General features: G+C 47.0%; 2 protein-coding genes across 2 annotated transcripts; both read right to left on the bottom strand.

Moving 5' to 3' along the window:
* Positions 1 to 58: 58 nt before the first annotated feature.
* On the bottom strand, positions 59 to 1,322 carry EV420DRAFT_1487059 (uncharacterized protein; the record flags this gene model as incomplete). The annotated part of the gene is made up of 7 exons (XM_060470482.1): positions 59 to 155; positions 212 to 254; positions 419 to 441; positions 634 to 895; positions 936 to 979; positions 1,062 to 1,105; positions 1,209 to 1,322. 7 exons carry the CDS (start codon positions 1,320 to 1,322, stop codon positions 59 to 61), a joined length of 627 nt encoding a protein of 208 aa, XP_060322603.1.
* Positions 1,323 to 3,275: 1,953 nt separating this feature from the next.
* On the bottom strand, positions 3,276 to 5,337 carry EV420DRAFT_1651948 (P-loop containing nucleoside triphosphate hydrolase protein; the record flags this gene model as incomplete). Its single annotated transcript, XM_060478599.1, has 6 exons — positions 3,276 to 3,467; positions 3,515 to 4,296; positions 4,347 to 4,503; positions 4,562 to 4,840; positions 4,888 to 5,248; positions 5,303 to 5,337. 6 exons carry the CDS (start codon positions 5,335 to 5,337, stop codon positions 3,276 to 3,278), a joined length of 1,806 nt encoding a protein of 601 aa, XP_060322602.1.
* Positions 5,338 to 20,787: the final 15,450 nt, after the last annotated feature.

Here is a 20,787-nt window from a genome sequence, read left to right as displayed (position 1 = left end):
ATCCGATGTCTGCATTTACTCGCTGGATGCACTAGTAGCACCAGCAATAGTGTAGTTGCTAGTCCTGTCCTTCCATCATTAATGGCTCGAGATTGACTCCAGTGATAGAAGCCGAATCATCAGCAACACTAGCCCGAAATGGCCATCTTGGTGTTCTGCAAGGAAGGCATGATATGGTGCAACTACTATTGCTTGCTTAAAGTTACTTCACCTTACTTGTTCCTGTTGTTCCTGCTCTAGATGTTTAGCCTCCTCTGAGTTAGGACCGCACATCCGGAGTTATTTTTAGATTGGACAGCATTGGAAGAATACTATATAGCATGATTTATGTAAAACTTTCCCTATGTACGTCGTTCTTTATAAAATGTGCGCAGATTACATGCTTGATCACTATCAAAGGAACATTCTATATAATTACCTAGGTTGAATGCTAGCCAAATGCTACTAGGACGATTTGTCAAGGAGATCAGAGTGGGACATCCTTCTTGCAGACGAGTTGAGATCGGTATGACATGATTTCATCATCTAGGTTTAAAAGGCGAGCCCTTTGGCAATACGGAAATTTTGGATTCATTATGGTTGTCATTAGCATTCCCACGATGCAAGGAGACCCTGTTGCCACTAAACCCAAACCTTTCCTTCAGCCAAAGACCCCTTACATCTGCTTTTGCCCTTCTTTTGAAAAGCCAGATGGATGCTCGGTCACCCATACAGAACAGAACGACTTTATATGTTCCCTCCAATCCCACTTCAACTGTTTGCCACATGATCCATTCTCTGGGTGCCCCAACTGCTTCAGACAGTATCGTCGCGGTATTGTCCTTCCATGGGAGAGTCCCATGTGCATCTATTGGATTCCGGGACACTTGTCCAAAGATGGAGAAGAAATTGCATACTACAACCAAGTGAAGTCTTTTCTTTTGCTACCGACTCACAAGTCCTTATCATTGCTTTAAATTCTTTTAGGGCATCTTCAATCCTGAACATTGAAATAAATGGCATGGGTTCTCAATTATTCCCTTGGCACAGTGCATGCCCATGCTTGAACAGCTTATCCTTACCGACGTTGTGTGCTGCGATTGGGACAGACATGAACTTCATCACCCTATCATAATCGGCATGCACATGATAAAGACTGCAGTTTGTCAGGATTTCCTTTTATTAAGCTGTTTCCGACCTTTTCTTTCTACTAGCCTACTGTGGAAAACCCTGTGTCCAAAACAACCCTTGATGCACTTCACCAGGATGGCCATAAATTCTCTCTGGTCCACCTCATCCATTGTTATAATGTAGAGGGGGGCGAGAATGTTATCGCTGCCCATGGTCACAAATATGCAGGGTCACAACCCAATGATGTACCTCCAGAGGATATTATGTCTCTGTAAGATTTTTACAAATTGACAGTCACTGTACCAAATCAACCAAGCTACTACTCACCAGGTTCTACTTACAAGAACCTCTAGACTCTTGGGCCGCTCACGACAAGTATGTCTCCCACTATGCTGGACCAGTGATGCTAGCCGATATAGAGAAAGGATCGGGCAAACGCAGTGTCATTATCTGTGACATTGAGCCTATGGTAGCAGCTATTTGTCTCATCTGACTTTGATGATTAGGCTGTGTTTTGCTGCCAAGATGGCGAGTCGTCTTTATAGATACTTGCAAGCATTTGTACCCTGCTCTGTTACAGATAATCGTACCATGAGTATCTCATAAATTCGACATGTATCATAACACAATTGTAGTGATGTATTGAAAGATTGAGGGCCTAGTCAATGCTTGTGTGGGTTCAGGAAGGAGGGAAACCTGAGCATCTTAGTGAGAGATTTTTTAGCAAACTTCAAGCGAAGTCGAAGTCCGAAATATCGACCCAAGGAGATTGTGAGTGGCCAGTGCGCTATTCAATGCTAATCAGCTAGGAGTATGCGAGGACTCTGATGAAAGTGACAGGCAGATAATAAGACAAGTCCCAGAAATTTTAATCAACATGTCATGCTAGGTTAACAATGCTTTAAGTTGTCGGCATATCTTAATTGCTGGTGCATAAATAATAACATATTTCTCGCAGAATCCATTGAACCACTGCTGGCATCATCATAACTAGTGCAGTACAGTTGACAATAGTCTTTATAGTGGGAAAATAAACAGAAAGGCCAATCTTCCTTTATTTTATGGCCTCCAATAAAACACCAAAAGGACTTCCCTCAGTAGCAAGAAGATTTTGTGGATCGCCCTTTTCAAGCACCCTTCCACGATCCATGACCATGACCTGTTTGTAGTCTGTAATTGTACTTACATGATGTGCCACAGTAATAACAGTGCTGTCTCGAAAGTGGTCTCAAATAACGCTTTACACAGCTCTGTTGGTTTCTGCGTCAAGGCGACCCATTGCTTCATCAAGTACGATGATCTTCACATGTCACAAAGAAGCATGAGCCAAGGCAAGCAGTTGCATCTATCCTTGTGAAAGTTCCTGGCCATGGCTCGTTAAAGGGTGGTCCAGCTTGTCAGGGAAACTAGTGAAAAGATCTTTGAGCTGGACAGCCTCACAGACTGCCCAGATCTCAGAATCGGAGAGCATTCCGGTGATATCAAGATTCTCTTGTACTGATCCATCTATGACCAGCGGGTCTTGTGCGACAATGGTGATTGCACATCTAAGACATCGTCAAGAAATTGACGAAGTCTGTACACCATCAACTGGAAATATGAAGTGTGATTAGCAATGCAGTTCACATGATAGGAATACGACATACTCAATATTTCACCCTCCACATAGAGTGCCCTCAGTAGCACAAGAATAATTGTGCTAGGACAAATGCATGAAAATTGCATAATAGAGAGAAAAGCATACGGTTATGTTACCTTTTCCCTGAACCTGTTTGGCTGCAAATTCCGAGTTTCGACCCTCCGGGAACATTGAATGTAACTCCCTTCAAAGTGGGATCTGCATCTGGCTTGTAACGAGCCACAACATCTTGAAAGGTTATCTGTCCGGTGCCAGGCCACTTGTCAGCCGGGTCACCTCAATCCCGGTTTTTTTCTTCTGGCTCCAGGTTTGTGAATTCCAAGTTTTGCTCAACAGCTACAGCAGCGATCTCAAGCTGTGTCCAACTGGTTAATACGAGGTTGATAATATCCTGCAAGGACACTGCCTGTGTGAGGGCGACTGCCAAGAGACCAACACTTGTCAAATGTCGATTGGCTACCACAATAAGAACAAAGAGTAGGTTGATGAACGCGGTCAACAGACCGATCGTCGTTGCCAGCCACAGTCAGGCAATATTGGTGAAGTAGAATGGCCTTTGAGACTGTGCAAGTCGCAAGGAGTTCTGCCTTGTAAACAATGGTTGTTGATGGGCAGCACGTATTGTCAATAAACCGTTAAGCTCCATAGCTTCTTGAAACAGGGTGTATAAAGGTGCCTTTGAGGTAAGGTCCAGCCGACGCAGCTGTTTTGAGGTGGCCTGATAAAGCCATAAGCTTGAAATCTTCTAAGAAAGATGGTACTAACCAAGTAAAACTTTTGTATGAAGTATCCCGAAAAGGCAACAAAGATGAGCAGAATAACAAGATAGGGGACTGCAGCGACCATAAGAATGGCACTACCAAACAATCTAGTGCATTCGTACGCAGCATCGTGCATCGCCAAAGGGAACTCGAAATCCATGACAAAGATATCTTGACTGAAATGACTGATGACCCTCCCAGTGGTTGTGCTGTCAAAGAAGGACATTGGCGCATTCATGACTGCCTCGACTTCTCCTGCATGCAACTGGGTCGAAGCTTCAGGGACAAGAATCATGATGAAGTAGTAAAATACGGCAGTGAAAGCAGCCACATATGCAACTTCGATCACTGCGTATCCTCCAAGATACTGGCCAAGATGCGAGTCAGTGCTTCCATTGTTCGCTTCAGCCCACAGCTGGAGGTAAACTGGGGTGACGATCTGAATCCCAACTGTGACAGCGAGGAAAACGATATAAATGAGCATGCAGTTGTAGCCGGCACCCCGAGCATAGTGCATATATGTTCGTAAAGTGGCATTTCCGCTCTGAATAGCTTCGATCTCTTCCTTCGCAGCATCGTCTTTGTCCGATTCATTCAGGATTTCTGTCGCATTAGAAGATTCGCCCACCACCATTGTTATTTTACTGGTAAGGGCTGTGACCATACCATTATGAATGAGATCCCCTATCCCTCCCTGAGACATGGAGAGAGAGGCAAAAGTGCCTTGTTCGACTACTTTACCATCACCCAGAGTGATGATCCAGTCGGCATGTTGAAGATATGGAACTGAAGATGTATAAGTTCGAGTATCCTGTATTCAAGATACTGATACACACTGTGGTTCATCGTCATCACTACCATTCTTCCATGAAGCAAGCCGTTGGGTCCAAAGAGTGAGGAGAAAATATTTGCCGAAGTCGTTGCATCCAAGGCTGCAAGCACATCATCAAGAATGATGAGATCCGTTCTAGCATATATTGCCCAAGCCAAAGCCTGAGGGAGATGAGTCAGAGCATGATACAAGATTAGAAATTTCAGTGATTGCACACACGATTTGTGCCTTCTGACCGCCACTCAATCCTTTGGCTAGGGATGAGTCACCACTGGGAATCAAGGCGAGATCGACATCTAGAGCACATGCCTTGATTACTGCTTGATACCACAGGACATCCATGGTGGAAGAGAAAGTGATGTTTTGTTCAATGGAATGACTTGTCTGAAGCCATGGTACCTGTGAGCAGTAGGCAATGCCCTTTCCCCTTGAACATGAGATGCTTCCTTCGAGAATAGTCGCTTCCCCAAGAAGAGATGCAAGTAAAGTCAATTTACCCTATTCGTCCCATCAGTGACCAATCAAATGAGTAATAGTGTATACACAGTTGCTATGCGTCTGATGACCATATTCAACATTTGAGACTCGATGGAGATGTTGACTTCCGACAGAACTACCCTGTCTTTCCAGCCTAAGTGCACATTACGCATAGTCACAACAGCTTTCTGGTCCAGCTGTTCGTCTTTCTCTCCCAATTTCTTGTTGAGACGTTCGATAGAAGCCTCCGTGCTAAGCAAGTATGTCTCCAGACGTTTGATGCTACTGTAGGCGGCTAGCACTGTCCCATAGTTCTGTCTGACTGAGAACAGAGGTGTGGAGATGATGCTTATTACAGTGTAGGAAGTGAATAGCCGGCTTGTATCCAGCGATCCAGATCCAGAGAGATGGCCCACGATCGCATATGTACTGCGGATGGGTTAGTTAAAACAGGGATGGGAGCAGGCCATATTAGTCACACACACCACGACTGCAAAATCCTTCCAGAATCGCCTCATGGATGAAAGCTCCTCACTTCAGTGTTGCCGTACTTTGTTGATGAGCTCGGGTTCATACGCACTAAGTTTGATAGCCTTGATCTGATGAAAAATCTCTGCGATGAGGCTAACATGGGAATTGGTGCGTGTCGACCAAGCATCTTGAAGACTGTCGATTCACTGAGAAAGGATGGGAGTAAGAATCATGATAACAGTGGTAACAATAACAGCTGCTATGAAGGAAGCTCCAAGCTGGGTGTAGAGTATATATACAGGCCAATGCCGATAACGATCAAGGATGACCAAAGTTCTTTGATGGACATCAATGGAGGTCAGTTCACCTCAAGAGAGGAGGAACTCACGATGAAGAGGGTCGATAGCCAAAGTTATACATTCAAGGTCGACACTAAAATTGAGTTAATATCTCATCAACTAGGATCAGAGGAAGATCACTTACCTCATAAGATTTAAAGCATTTCCACCAGTAGTGTCATCCACTGTGTCACTGGCGAGAGTTAAACTTTTCTGAAAAATCGCTTCAATTATTGTGCCTCAGATGTAAGCTCCACTCCGATAGACGTAGTAGAAATATTAGCTAGTGCCTGCTGCAAGGCTGAGAAACATGATGGCGAATGAACCAATGAGAGCCCAACCCCATTGTCCTGATTCTGGATTAGGCATGGAATACGACTCCATGAAATGCAACACCACATTCACGAGAACAGGTTGAACAGGTTGGGTGAGGGAGCGAATAATCGCAGGTGGTACAGAGGCCAACAATGTCGGATAAAATGCATACAGGATTGCTCTGAGTAGAGACGTGCTTGATATTACGACTTTACCCCTATTTTCCTTATCTTATCTTATCCTTATCTCTCAGAACCCCGGACCTGCCTATCTTATCTCACGGACCCATGATATTCCACTGGCATACTCCTTACCTGTTTACCCAGTTGCCATCACCCCAGTTCACAGCTGCCACCCCCAGATGACCAACAACCCACATGCGCCATCATGCTTCTCTTGATAGCATCATGCTTCTTAGTAGTTGGACGAGAGTTGACCACCAGTCGAGGGTGGTCTATGGGATGCAGCCTATTCAGACGGAGTCCCACGCAGATGCAGGTGATATGTGCTCTTTACTCTCATTCGTCAGGAGTACACTTCTTTTAGTGTCCTCACTCCTCATTCATTGAAAGACGCACTTCTCGTTGCATGCACCCTTGTAGATACTATTCTTAGTATGAGTCTAACATGTATTTAAGCTAGCCTATGCTGTGGCCTTAGACCCCAGCTTCGGCTAAGGTTATATACTCTTAACTCTTACAAGCTCCTTGCTTTCGCTATAAAGTGACGCCTAACTTCTCACAATCTACCAATGCCTCTCTAACACTGAATCACCAAATGCGAGTGACAGGATAGAGATCAGCCTTGGTTCAGATCAGAGTTAGTGCTTAACAATTAGCCGAAGCTTGCCCTTACTACCCTTACCATTGTCAACAGTAACTGTACCGCTTCAAGGCAGTCACTGTTATACTTCCAAAGAAAAGAAACCTTCAGCCCATTATTTAAAACGGCACCCACCGTACCCCGAGATCATAAACATTCATTGTGGTACAATGAACTTTATGCCGCTCACCCCCTCAGACCGCACCGCCATTATCTTCGGAAGTACCTTCAGTATCTTGACACTAGTAACTGCAGTCGCAGTTCTCCATATCCTCCAACCAACCCGACACCAAAGAGCACCGACCCCCGGAAGAGGGAGAGTACACAGACTCAATGGCTCATCAACAGGAACCTCACGAACAACAAGCACCATCCGGCTCTGGTCCCTCACACCATGGCCAAGGGGGGAGCGAGACACACTTCGACACCCCTTACCTGACAGAGAAGACCGAGCCCCCATGCTCGAGCTTCAGGGCAAGGATCAGCAAGACAGTGAAGGCGAAGAATCCCTTCGGGAAGAAGAGCTCGGATGACTTGGCATCCCTCCAGATGATGGAGATGACTGAGTCGACCCCAGGTTTACCACCGAGTATTGGACCAATACAGATGGGTCCTGGGATGCCACGACCTGGGGTGACGACAATGACTCCAGGGAGCCATCAATTACCTCCACAGAGTTATCAGCAGCCGTCCCAGGGTTCGATGACAATGGAGAGCGTCTCTACCAGAGAGGAACAAGTGGGTTCTACAACAACGTATTCAATCGAATCATCCACGGATGAACCCAGCGAAGAACCACCTTCGAAGAAGGTGAAAACCCGTTCCTCCCTACCCAGGGACCAGGAGACATACGGGGAGTGGACAACGCAGGAGGACATTGAAGAGATGAATCTCCGGAGCCAGAGTGACATGATGCCCCAACCTCCCTCTCATCATACACCCCCGATGGAACTTACAGAATTGAAGGACCCTCTTCATGGTGGGACGATGACTCCATCCACAAGTCAGACTTCATTTGGCCCTCCCCCCAACCCAAATCCAAGGTCCTCCCTAGGACCCTCATCACCATTGCTGACCTCAGAGATTTTGCTGAGCCACGTTTTGCCCACATCTCAGAAACTTCCACCAACGATGCCATCGAAGATGGACTCGATGACATCATATTCACTGAGTACTCTGACAGTAATAATGAGGAGCTCCCAGAGTACTACACCCACCCTGGACCCCCGATTAGCCAGGGACAGTGGGTTATCTTCCCAGGAGACACCCCTGAGGGAGATCGAATCCTTGACTGGTTTGCCGGAGACCAACCCTTTCCAGACCCTATCATCCTCTCAAACCACATTCTGAGGGAGCTTGACCAGACCCCCCATCCATACCCCTACTGCAACTGTTCCATCTGTCAACGTCTCAGAACCCTGGCTGCCAATGAGTATGAGGGAGCAAAACCCCCCATCGAGCTCGAACCCTTCCTTGCCCCAGAAGGAGGGTTCCTACCTGATGGATACTACGGTTTCCTCCCACTCCGAAGCCTATGGCCCTGGATCTGGAGATGTGAAGATGCCCTGAAGATCTGGGATGAGTACTACAGATACATCAGGGGTGTTTGGGACTGGAACGATGACTGGGATGCAGGATATGGGATATTCTCCTGATACCAGATCATCGGTTTTCCTCCCGACCATGACAACAGGATGGACCCCTGGACCCGAGCTGGGATGGTCATCGACCAGTGACTTGAGGAGAACAGACCCAGCTGCTCCCCCAGTAGAAGCCCCTCCTATGACCCACCCGAGTTTGTCCAAGGCTCAAGCACAGGGACTTACGGACTGACAAATATATGATCTAACATGGCAGCAAATGTTAGAATGGACCAGCAGATGACTGCGGTACAATGTAGATTGGACCACGTCTGACCAAGGTCAAGCATATAAAGCTGCAAAGTTGGGTTCCGCACTGGAAGACAGGATACTTCGTACCAATGATGAGTCTAAACTTCCATGGCAACGGCAAAAACCAAAACTCTAGAGGAGTTCACGGCAAATGGTGCATAGCGGCAATAAAGGCTTTGTTGTTGTGCGAGTGTTTCGGTGCACCTCCGTGTGATGAATTCCTCAAGAACGCAAGTATACACTGCGACTTTTCAGTCAGCGAAGTAGTACCCTTAACGATTGAGTACTAGAAAACGTTGGCTGTAAGCCAGGAAGGGTCTCGATAAATGAGAAGGAACGGAATCCGGTATAACTGGGAATACTGGCAAACCGTGAACGAAGTGACGGCAATTTAACTAGTAAAAGCCATGGGTGATGTTGACGGAATTAGAGAAAATGCCATCAAAGAGAAATACTGTTGGCAAGATAACAAATACCATGATGGCAAGAGACGAAGACTGTAGTTGAGAAACGAGAAACTGGCAGTAAAACGAAGATAAAATGAACTGGCAATGATATGAGGGGGAACTAGTGACGGCAAAATGATGGCTGGGACAGGGCTGGACTGAAACTGAAACTATACTGAGGTTAATGATGGCAGAACAAAACTGATACTAATCCTGAGTCTACACGGAGACTATCCTATACTGAAACTGATGGCAAGATACCAAATACCATGACTGATGATCCTATACTGAAGCTGTTGACCGAAATTCCGTGACAGATGCTGCTGGCAGCAATAACGATCCTAATCTGAGTCCACATGGGGACGTAACGATCCTGAACTGAACTGGGTAAAACGATGGCGACGTAGAAGGTGAAAACTGATGAAAACGATCCTGGCTGGTGAAAGTGAAATGATGCTGGTGGATTAAAAGATAAAAGCGAGTTGTGGACACCAAATTCCGTGTATTGGCGCAATATGAGCATACACCAATACCGTTAGAAGAAAAGCCGTGACAGAGAGTATAACTTGGAGTGACTATGTTGTTATTGTCTATCTCCTAGTGAGTACAAGCGATAATGGTGGTCGATAACGTGGATGATGGCTAGTGTCCAGTAACTTCTGTCTAGCAACTCCCCATTTTCCATGGTGTATACTAGCTTTTATACTACAAGTCCAGAATAAATTTAGAATACTTGAAGTGAGTCCTTAGTAAGTCCATAGTACATAGATTAGTAAGAAATGATACCAAACACATGTTCCCAAGGTTCTAAAGTAACAGCACCCATATGGCTTTACTGCATATAGATGAAGTGATTAGCAAGAATGCCACCGATCTCCGGAATTTTGAGCTGCTGTGTTGCTGCGGCAAAGTACATTGAAGCAAGTGTACTGAAGTAGATGCTTGCAGCAATCTCTTGGCGGTATAACAGCCTTAGTAAAGACTGAGGAAAGGTCACGGCATCAGAGCTAATGCCACGGAATTGCTATTTGAGCTGCGGAATTGTGGCTGTGCTGCGGAATTGCGGCTGTGCTAGGCAATCAGATGGGATTCTAATTCCGTGAGATTGACAATCAGGTGCCTGGCAGAATTAATGAAAGGGGCACGTAATTGATGTGGGATACAAGTGGGGAAGGATAATTGGCGGCATTAAGCAATATTGCCAGGATTGAAATAGTAGGTTTGTGTGGTGTCTGGGGAATTAGCTATCTGGTAAAATCCACAAATTCTGAGCGTACAGAGCCTGGAGGCTCATCACCGAAACCTGGTATCATGCCGCCATTGACTGGAACTGAATACACCCCGACCAACCTATAGCACCAGGACAGCACTACAGTGAAGAATCATTCCCTGACCTGGGAATAGTAGGCCTAGAAAACCTGATCCCTGACATGGCCTGGGCACCGTCCAACACCCTGGGGATAACTGCTGCAGGAGGAGGAGGAAGGTTCCACACCCGAAGTATGGGCAGAGACCCCTTACAATCAGCGCCAATGGGAGAAACAGGTGGACCAGCACCCGCTGCTCCTGGAGGAGGTGGCGGTGGTCCACGAGGACCAGGAGGAGGTGGAGGAGGACCTCCCCCCATACCACCTTGACCTCCAGCACAATCACCGTCACCCCGTAGTGATCAGAACCTTCGATCACTACCATGACCTGCCCATCCTCCTCTACCACCTGATCTGCCAAACGGATGGGTTATCCCTGATGGACAAGCCAACCCCTGGGGAAATGTGAAACCAACGTTGATAGAAGTCCCCAACAAATTCTATGGGAAGGCCAGCGACCTCGATCGCTTCTTCAATCACTGCAAATACTACTTCGAGGTCTTTGCCCAATACTTTGTGCTTAACAAAGCATACAGGTATGGCCCAAGTCGAGTAGTCTTCATGGCCCACCGATTTGGTGGGGAAGCGATGACCTGGTGGGTCTATCAGCAACGACACTACAAGGACCCACACAGTGGGAGACCTTCCAAGAAAACGTCCGAACACGTTTCAGGGAGGTAGTGGAGGTCCAAATCAAGCAGATGCAATGGAAAAAGCTGCAACAAGCACAGTTCAAGATGGCCATAGAATTCTTCGAAAGGTTCGAACAACTGGCTGTGGAAGCAGAACGTTTCCACAATGACAAGAAAATGGAGGAAGTCATCGCCCTCGCAATCTGGCCCAGAGTCAAAGAGATTATCATGGGTGGAGACAATATGCGGCCTACCACCTACTGGGAGTGGAGGTGCAGGGTCCTACAAATGGACAAGAACTACCAAGTTCATCTCGCCCAAGGTGGGAAGTATCCCAGCAGGACTGCTGGTTCCAAGCCTGGAACAGCGGGTGGCTCTTCAAATGGCTCGAAGGGCAGAAGGGACGCCACTGGATTCACCTACGGTGGTGAAGGCGAACCCATGGACATCGATCATCTCAAAAGAGAAAAGCGATGTTTCTGGTGCAGACACACTGGACACCAGGGGTGGGACAATAAGTGCCCGCCTGACAAGTCGAAGTGGCTGAAATTTCCGAAGAAAAAGCCATCAACTTTCACAACCCGTCTCTGAGCCATTCTAGCAGAAATAGAGGAAGAAGACCTCACTAGCTTGACAGAGATTGAGGAAATAAAAGAGACGCCAGTGTAGGACTCTGTGATTCTACTTTGTTGGCTGGGGTTTATCATGGTGTGCCTTATGACACAAATATTCATGCTTATGTTGTATCTGTAGATACTTGTAACAATATATCGCATTCATCTTGCATTATGAAGGAATCGCAAACCATAAACAGTGTATCAGGGGATTACCACTGCCCATCAGGCAATGAACCCCGAGGGTCGGGCACAAAAGAGTTGGACCCGACTGACAACTCGAGGCCATGCCAGTGTGAGGCAGATCTTGATCAGTCGATCGAGGATCCAGAAGCAACTCTCGATCATTTGATCAAGAACCTGGAATGAGTTCTTGATCAACGGATCAAGAGTCCAGGCATGACCAGGAACGAAGCTCAGGATCGACAGGGCTCCTCATGCCTGTCCCCTCCACTCAGTGTTTGCTTAAAAACAGGAGGGGGACCCTCGAGTTTGCCAATCAACAGCATACATGGGATTTCCGCTGCTTTCACTAGCAATGAACCCCACCAGTCATGTCCTAGTACTGGCGGTACCTGCTGTGTCCAAGCCACTGCAAATACCTCTTTGGGGCGCACGTATGATGCAGAGGAGTATACTGGTTCGACAGGCGACCAAGGGTGGAACCTTGGGGGTGTGATGTCGTTGTTCCCTGCAGGCGACGTCTGCCATACAGGAGGTCAAAACAAGGGCTACATAGTCCAACTCCCAGGAAAGTCGCATATAGCGGCAGTGGATCCAGACGATGGTGAACTGGCATCTCCTCTGTGCATCAAGGTTCCCCGATGACAGACCACTTCGGTGATGGTGAGGTCAGAGAATCCAGGTGAGCCTAGGGATGAAGCTGAGGGCCGGTGGAGCCCAGCGGACCCAATGGCGGACTGTTGTAAAGCCTCTGGAGATAACCCAGCACCACACGTGGAACCAAGTAGAAAGGATACCCAGGAAACGGCCACCTCTATCACAGAGGACACTGGCCAAAAAAGCTCAATCGCCCACAAGGATCAAGCGGGCTGAACAGGGGAGAGAGGCTCCCCTTCCCAGGTACGTACTTCCTTGAAAGAAGGCGCTAACGGCAAGAGCGACTCTAGGTATTTAAAGAGTTTATGGAACTCTCCAAAATCCAGTGAAGTCCCAACTAACCCGAGTGGGTGTCCGCACCGAGGTGAAAGGGAACTGACCAGTCACATGGTCATAGGAGCAGGGCCTTTGCAGCCTATGGACTGCGACGACAAGAGGAAGACCCCGATGCTGCCAGCATCAGCGGAGTACTCTCAGGACTCCCAATGGCTGAAGCCCTTCAGAGCTGCCTGGACTCAGTGAGCCATGTGACTCGCCAAGGCTCCAGGAGAGAAGATGTCACTTCTCAGACAGTGGGTCCACCCCCGACAACAAACAGAGGTGGATGACCCACTAGCTACTGGCTTGGAGCACCAAGTCAGGGAATCCTATCTGGATGAATACCAAAAGCTGGAACATATGGACCAGCTTACCAAACCACCCCAATACGTCTGAGGAGCGAAGGGGCAAAATATCACAATCACCCTACAACTGGAGACTTTTGATACTATGGCCCATCACTCTGCGAAGGCTCTGATCGACAGTGGCTGTACCAGAAGCACTATTGACCGACAGTGGACCCATGATCATGGTATTATCATGCATAAAGTGGCTCACCCCACTCCAGTCTATAATGCAGATAGTACTCGCAACAAAGGTGGCAACATCACCAAATTCACTGAAGTCCGACTCAGGATCGGAGACCACAGCGAATGCATCGAATTAGCAGTCGTTGACCTAGGGACCACACCCATCTTCCTAGGACACAACTGGCTACAAAGGCACAACCCACTTATTGACTGGAATACAGGCTCGGTAACTTTGGCATGCTGTGACTGCTGCAAAATACTGTTCCATCTCCCAGATGAAGATCCAGAACAGCAGTGGGGAACCGAGGTCGAGGATGGAGATACCATCCTCATTATAGACTTTGAAGAAGCCTTTCACATGCGAGCGGTGGGGCATAAAGCCAATGACCTAGCCACCAAGGCCAACAAGGGAAAGAAAATAAAATTGTTCAAGGAGATCGTCCCTGAACATTATCGAGACTTCATCGATGTTTTCGCCAAAGAAAACTTTGATGAACTCCCCCCTCGCAAGCCTTGGGACCACACCATTGAACTTATTCCCAATGCCAATGCCAGTTTGGATTGCAAGATATACCCCTTGAACCCAAAGGAGCAGGAGGAATTGGACAAATTCCTTGATGAAAACCTGGCTACCGGCCGAATTTGACCCTCCAAATCCCCGATGGCATCCCCCTTTTTCTTTGTTAAGAAAAAGGATGGAAAACTGCGGCCAGTACAAGACTACTGCAAGCTTAATGAAATGACCATCAAAAACTGCTATCCTCTACCGCTTATCTCCAATCTTATGGATAAGCTGAAAGATGTGAGGTATTTCACTAAGCTAGATGTTCATTGGGGATACAACAATGTTCGGATCAAGAAAGGAGACGAATTCAAAGCTGCATTCCACACTAACCGAGGGCTCTATGAGCCTGTAACAAGCATGCCGATGGAAACCCAACTTCCACTCAACCCAACAAGCCACAGCCTGGAAACCTACGGATTCCGATTCCCAGTTTCTATTTTATATTCCATTTTATATTCCATTTTATATTTCACTTCTCCATTACAATTTATCAATAGCCCGACATCGGTAGCGAACATGTCATTGGACCCCATCAGCTACCGACCAGTAGAATACATCCTCCGACAACCCTAGAATGTAGACCACTCCGAGTAGGAACTAGATTGGACTCCTAGCTAGTATATAAGCCTTAGAATTACACTGTAGATACTCAGTTCGAATATCAACTTGGTTCAGCCCAATCTCTCTCTGACTCTTAAGTCACACTCTCGTTCTCCAGTCCGCGGAACTCTGATCCATTGGACTTATCTCTTACCTCGTCTCTGCCACTCCATGGACTTCCATCCATATCCATCTTAGGGCTTTGGCTCAGGGGTGATGTTGCTAATAGCTTCACCTATGCCTGACGCATCCCACAGCATTCTGCTACGTGCACTTACTGCTGCAATCCTATTGGCACGATGATAAGCCTAAACTTCCGTGGCAATGGCAAAAACCAAAACTCTAGAGGAGTTCATGGCAAATGGTGCATAGCGGCAATAAAGGCTTTGTTGTTGTGTGAGTGTTTTGGTGCACCTCTGTGTGATGAATTCCTCAAGAACGCAAGTATACACTGTGACTTTTCAGTCAGCAAAGTAGTACCCTTAACAATTGAGTACTAGAAAACATTGGCTGTAAGCCGGGAAGGGTCTCGATAAACGAGAAGAAACAGAATCCGGTATAACTGGGAATACCGGCAAACCATGAACGAAGTGATGGCAATTTAACTAGTAAAAGCCGTGGGCGATGTTGATGGAATTAGAGAAAATGCCATCAAAGAGAAATACCGTTGGCAAGATAACAAATACCGTGATGGCAAGAGACGAAGACTGTAGTCAAGAAACGAGAAACTGGCAGTAAAACGAAGATAAAATGAACTGGCAATGATATGAGGGGGAACTAGTGATGGCAAAACGATGGCTGGGACTGGGCTGGACTGAAACTGAAACTATACTGAGGTTAATGACGGCAAAACGAAACTGATACTAATCCTGAGTCTACACGGAGACAATCCTATACTGAAACTGATGGCAAGATACCAAATACCGTGACTGATGATCCTATACTGAAGCTGTTGACTGAAATTCCATGACAGACACTGCTGGTGGCAATAACGATCCTAATCTGTGTCCACACGGGGACGTAACTGTACTGAGCTGAACTGGGGTGAAACAATGGCGACGTAGAAAGTGAAGACTGGTAAAACGATGCTACCTGGTGAAAGTGAAACGATGCTGGCAGAATAAAAGATAAACGCGAGTTGTGGACACGAAATTCCGTGTATTGGTGCAATATGAGTGTACACCAATACTGTTAGAAGAAAAGCCATGACAGAGAGTATAACTCAGAGTGACTATGCTGTTATTGTCTGTCTCCTAGTGGGTACAAGAGATAGCGGTTGTAGCAACTTAGTTACTTGTCGTTGATAACCTGTGTGTCCTATAACTACTACTACACTAGCTTTTATACTACAAGTCCGGAATAAAATTAGAATACTTGAAATGAGTCCTTAGTAAGTCCTTAGTACATTGATTGGTAAGAAATGATACAAAATGCGTGCTCCCAGAGTTCTAAAGTAACAGCACCCACACGGTTTTACCGCGTATAGACTTAGTGATTAGAAAGAATTCTGCCAACATACGGACTTTTGGGCTGCTGTGTTGCTGTGGCAAAGTACACTGAAGGTGGTACACTGAAGTAGATGTGTGTGGCATTGTCTTGGCATTGTAACAGCCTTAGTAATGTGAGTGGAAAGGTCATGGTATTAGGTCTTTTGCCGTGGAGTTGGTACTTTGACTGTGGCATTCTTCTAAATGATGCTTGATGCTGATGTCATTGATGGCTGTGCTGGGCGATCAATGATGGTCCTAATTCCATGAGATCTGCAATCAGGTGCCTGGCAGCATTAATGAAGTGGCGCATATTGATATGGAATACGAGCTGGGAAGGATAGTTGGTGGTAAGAGTGGGTATTGCCATGATTGCAATCATTGACTTAGTGAAAGTCCACTAAGTGGACAAGGCATTTATTATAATGCTAAAATCCACGAATTCTGAGCGTACAGAGCCTTGAGGCTCACCAACGATCCTAACAGTATATTCGAACTCAAACCCTTGAGTTGAAATTTTCTTCTAAAATCATGTCTTCTACCTTCACCATCCCTCCAGAAACCAGCCGCAACTCCACGGTCAACAACCGAACCTATACCATGGACAATATCCCTGCCTCTGCCTCAAAAGAGGGTCCCCTTCTCTTCAGATCGGATTCCGCCTCTCACCAACAATCCCGTAGGGAAACCTACCTCCACAGTGGCTTCACTGCCTGCCAATCCGATGCTAACCGATCGCCTAACCCCTTCCTAGCCCAGCGATCAGAATCCAATGGCTGGGGCGAATATTGAAGCAACCCCCCATGGAATCCAACTACATCTCTGTTCGATGATATCCAAGGTCGCAATGATGATGATGACCAAGGTTCGGAAGACAGGGAATTTCCCCCTCATATGCCAATGAATGGCCATGGACACCCATCGGGAAATCCTGGCAGTGGCCAACCCAACCCTGGTGGTCCTGGTGGTCCTGGAGGAGGACCCAACAACAATCCTGGTAACAATCCTAACCCTCCCAATAATGATGCCCAGATTCTCATTCAGCTCATGAATGTCCTCCGCGGCATCTCTGATGCTGTCAATGGCAATCAACAACATGCTGTACGCACCAAGGTCAAGGAACCAGATACCTTTGACGGTTCAGACTCCTGAAAACTCAAAGCCTTCATTGTCTCCCTCCAGTTAAACTTCAACGACTGTCCCGATGCATTCCGATCGGACATGGCCAAAGTCAACTACGCCATCTCCTTCCTTTTTGGTGTCGCACTTGACTGGTTCGAACTGGATATCCTCCACCCTAATCACCACAACCCTCCTGCCTGGGCATACTCCTATGCCGCCTTCCTTTCAGAACTCCGAACCAACTTCGGCCCCTTCGATGCCATCAGAGATGCCAAAGATGAACTGGAAAACCTTCAGATGCACGATGGAGACTGCATCATGAAGTATATTGTCAAATTCAATCAGTATGCTGCCATTATTGGCTACAGTGACAACTCCCTTTGTCACGCCTTTTATTGTGACCTTTGCTCCCGCATCAAGGATGATATGGCCCACCACAGAAAACCTGATAATCTCTGTGATATGCAGAATCTCACTCAAGAGCTCGACGCTCACTACTGGACTCGGAAAGCCCAAATCTCCTGAGAGAATCGCAGTAATCCATCTTCCTCTTTCAGCAAGAGCAACAAGGCAAAGGGTTCTAACTCTTTGTCTCCCAACTCCAACTCCGTGAGCCAAAAGTCATCTCATTCAGGCTCCACGGGATCATCTTCGTCTTCCCCAAACAACTCTTCCTCTTCCAACCCTAAGCCCTACGCTGACAAGCTAGGCAAAGATGGCCATCTTACTCAAGAAGAAAAGGACCGCTGTTGGAAGAATAACCTCTGCATGTTCTGTGGAGGTAAGCACAAGACCGAAGACTGCAACAAGCGCAAAGCTGTGGCGTCTGCTCAGGGTCATGCAGCTGCAGCTACTCCTGAGTCCACTGCCTCTATTGAAATGGTTCCGTCGGAATCAGAAAACTAGAGAGCAACCCTGTATCCTCTGCACTAGGACAGGGTTGCGTTGACTGTCACAGTGCACTGGAGATCGTAACCCTCAATGCTGCCACTCTTTCCAATCATTCCCTAACTGTCTCTCTCTCATCTGAAGTCGGCTCCAGATCAGACTCCGACGGTTCACCCATTTCTACTATCCTTCATTTTCTTGCACTCGTTGATTCTGGCTCTAGCCACTGCTTTGTTGATTCAAAGTATGTTGAGGATCACAATCTCCTTACCAAATCTATCCTCCCTGTCCAACTTCAGCTTCTCGACAGCTCCATCGGATCTCACATCTCCCAATCCATTTCCCTTCCAATCTGTTTCTCTTCTGGAGACATCCTTCCTATTGACTTCGACATCACTCATCTAGATTCATCTTGTAATGTCGTTCTGGGATACAACTGGCTCTCCCGCTACAATCCGTCGATTGACTGGGTAAAGCACAGTATCACTTTCCGTTCACCATTATCAGTTGTTTCTTCATCAAGCACTTCCACGGCTGCCGACACATGTGTGCCAGTCCACTCGGACTCTTCCAGTCCAATCCAACCATCCCAATCATCATCTTCCACCCCAAAATCGAGATCCCGATGGGCTCTGCCGCCTTACGAACCTATCTATTCCTACCCTACCATTCCTTCCTTTGGTGCTTCGGCTGCCCCCAAGATATCTATTATTTTGGCTGCCGCTTTTGTCTGAGCCTGTGTGGAAGAAGGAGCTCAGCAGTTCACATTGCAGCCTTCTATGCCTAGTGTTAGTGGCAAGGCTACCTCCATGGCACCCGCTGACCTATCTGATGTCCCACCGGAGTACCACCAGTTTGCTGATGTATTCAGTGATTCCCTTTCTGAAAAACTCCCCGAGCATCGCCCTTACGACCTCAAGATCAATATTGAGGAAGGCTCCACCCCTCCACTTGGACCCATCTATTCCCTTTCTGAATCCGAACTAAAAGCCTTACACGAGTTTATTGACGATAACGTCCATAATGGTTTCATCACTCCTTCCCGCTCTCCGCACGGAGCTCCATTACTGTTTGTCAAGAAGAAAACTGGTGAACTTAGACTCTGTGTAGATTATCATGGCCTTAATAAAATCTCTAAAAAAGACCATTACCCTTTGCCCCTCATTTCCAACCTCCTCGATTCCACGCGTTCTGCTCGTCTCTACACCAAGCTAGACCTGCGTCATGCCTACCATCTCATTCACATAGCTGAGGGTGATGAATGGAAAACCGCTTTTCGGACTCGCTATGGCTCCTTTGAATGGCGTGTCATGCCATTTGGACTCACCAACGCTCCCACGGCTTTCCAACATTTCATCAATGACATCTTTTCTGATATGCTCAATGTATCTGTTGTCATATACCTTGATGACATCCTTATCTACTCTGACAATCCCGAGGATCACCAAAAACACGTACGTGAAGTCCTTTGCAGACTCCGAGCCAATGGCCTCTACTGCAAGGGTTCCAAATGTGAATTCCATTGGGACTCTGTCGAATATCTTGGTTACATCCTCTCACCTGAAGGCTTATGCATGTCTGAAGACAAGGTCAAAGCTATTACCGACTGGCTGGTTCCGCGCAAGGTCAAGGATATCCAATCCTTCCTCGGCTTTGCCAATTTCTACCGCTGTTTTATTCACGAGTACAGTGAGATCGTCCTGCCCTTAATATGACTCACTTGCAAAGGAACTCCATGGAAATTCAATGAAGAATGCCTATCCGCTTTCAATGAGTTGAAGCAGGCTTTTACTCATGCTCCTATCCTTACTCACTGGCTTCCTGACCATCAACTGGTTGTGGAAACCGATGCATCTGACTACGCTATTGCTGCCATCCTATCCATTTATCTAGAGGATGGTGAGATCCATCCCATCTCCTTCTTGTCCCGGAGTCTCCACGGTGCCGAACTCAACTACAATACGCATGATAAAGAGCTTCTAGCCATCTTCGAAGCTTTCAAATATTGGTGTCACTACCTTGAAGGCTCTGCGGAAGCCATTGACATCGTTACAGATCACAAGAACCTTGAGTATTTCTCCACTACCAAGGTCCTTACTTGACGTCAAGGTCCAAATTCCTCTCCCAATTCAACCTCGTTATTTGGTTCCGACCGGGTAAACTTGGCGGAAAACTGGATGCCCTCACTAGACAATGGGACATCTACCCTAAAGAGGGGGATAGTCAATACGCCCAAGTCAATCCTCACAATTTCCGACCTGTTTTCACTCAAGAACAACTCTCTGCTTCACTCCGTGCTACATTCCTTGAAGGTCCTGTCTTACATGCTAGTGCTATCATGGACATCGACAAGCTCCACTCTGATATCAAGAATGCACAGCCGTTGGATTCTGCTGCCACCGAAGGCCTCCGACTCACATCTTCCCCTTCCAACTCCTCTTGGTGGTCCATGGATGAATCAGGACTACTACGTCTTGACAGTCACATTTATGTCCCAGACTCTGATGATCTCGATCTTTGCGTTCTCCAAAACAATCACGACCACATCTTGGCAGGTCACTTTGGTCAAAATCGGACTCTCAAACTTGTCCGACAGAATTACACCTGGCCACAGATGTGTGAATATGTTCACCACTATGTTAAATCCTGCACTACCTGTGGACGTAACAAAACACCTAGACACCGCCCTTTTGGCTTACTCAAACCATTGCCGGTCCCAGT

This window comes from Desarmillaria tabescens, assembly GCF_030435595.1.
Source record: "Desarmillaria tabescens strain CCBAS 213 chromosome Unknown EV420scaffold_109, whole genome shotgun sequence".
NCBI classification, from domain to species: domain Eukaryota; kingdom Fungi; phylum Basidiomycota; class Agaricomycetes; order Agaricales; family Physalacriaceae; genus Desarmillaria; species Desarmillaria tabescens.
Note: the sequence above shows the minus strand (reverse complement) of the source record. Positions and strands in the feature narration are given on the sequence as shown.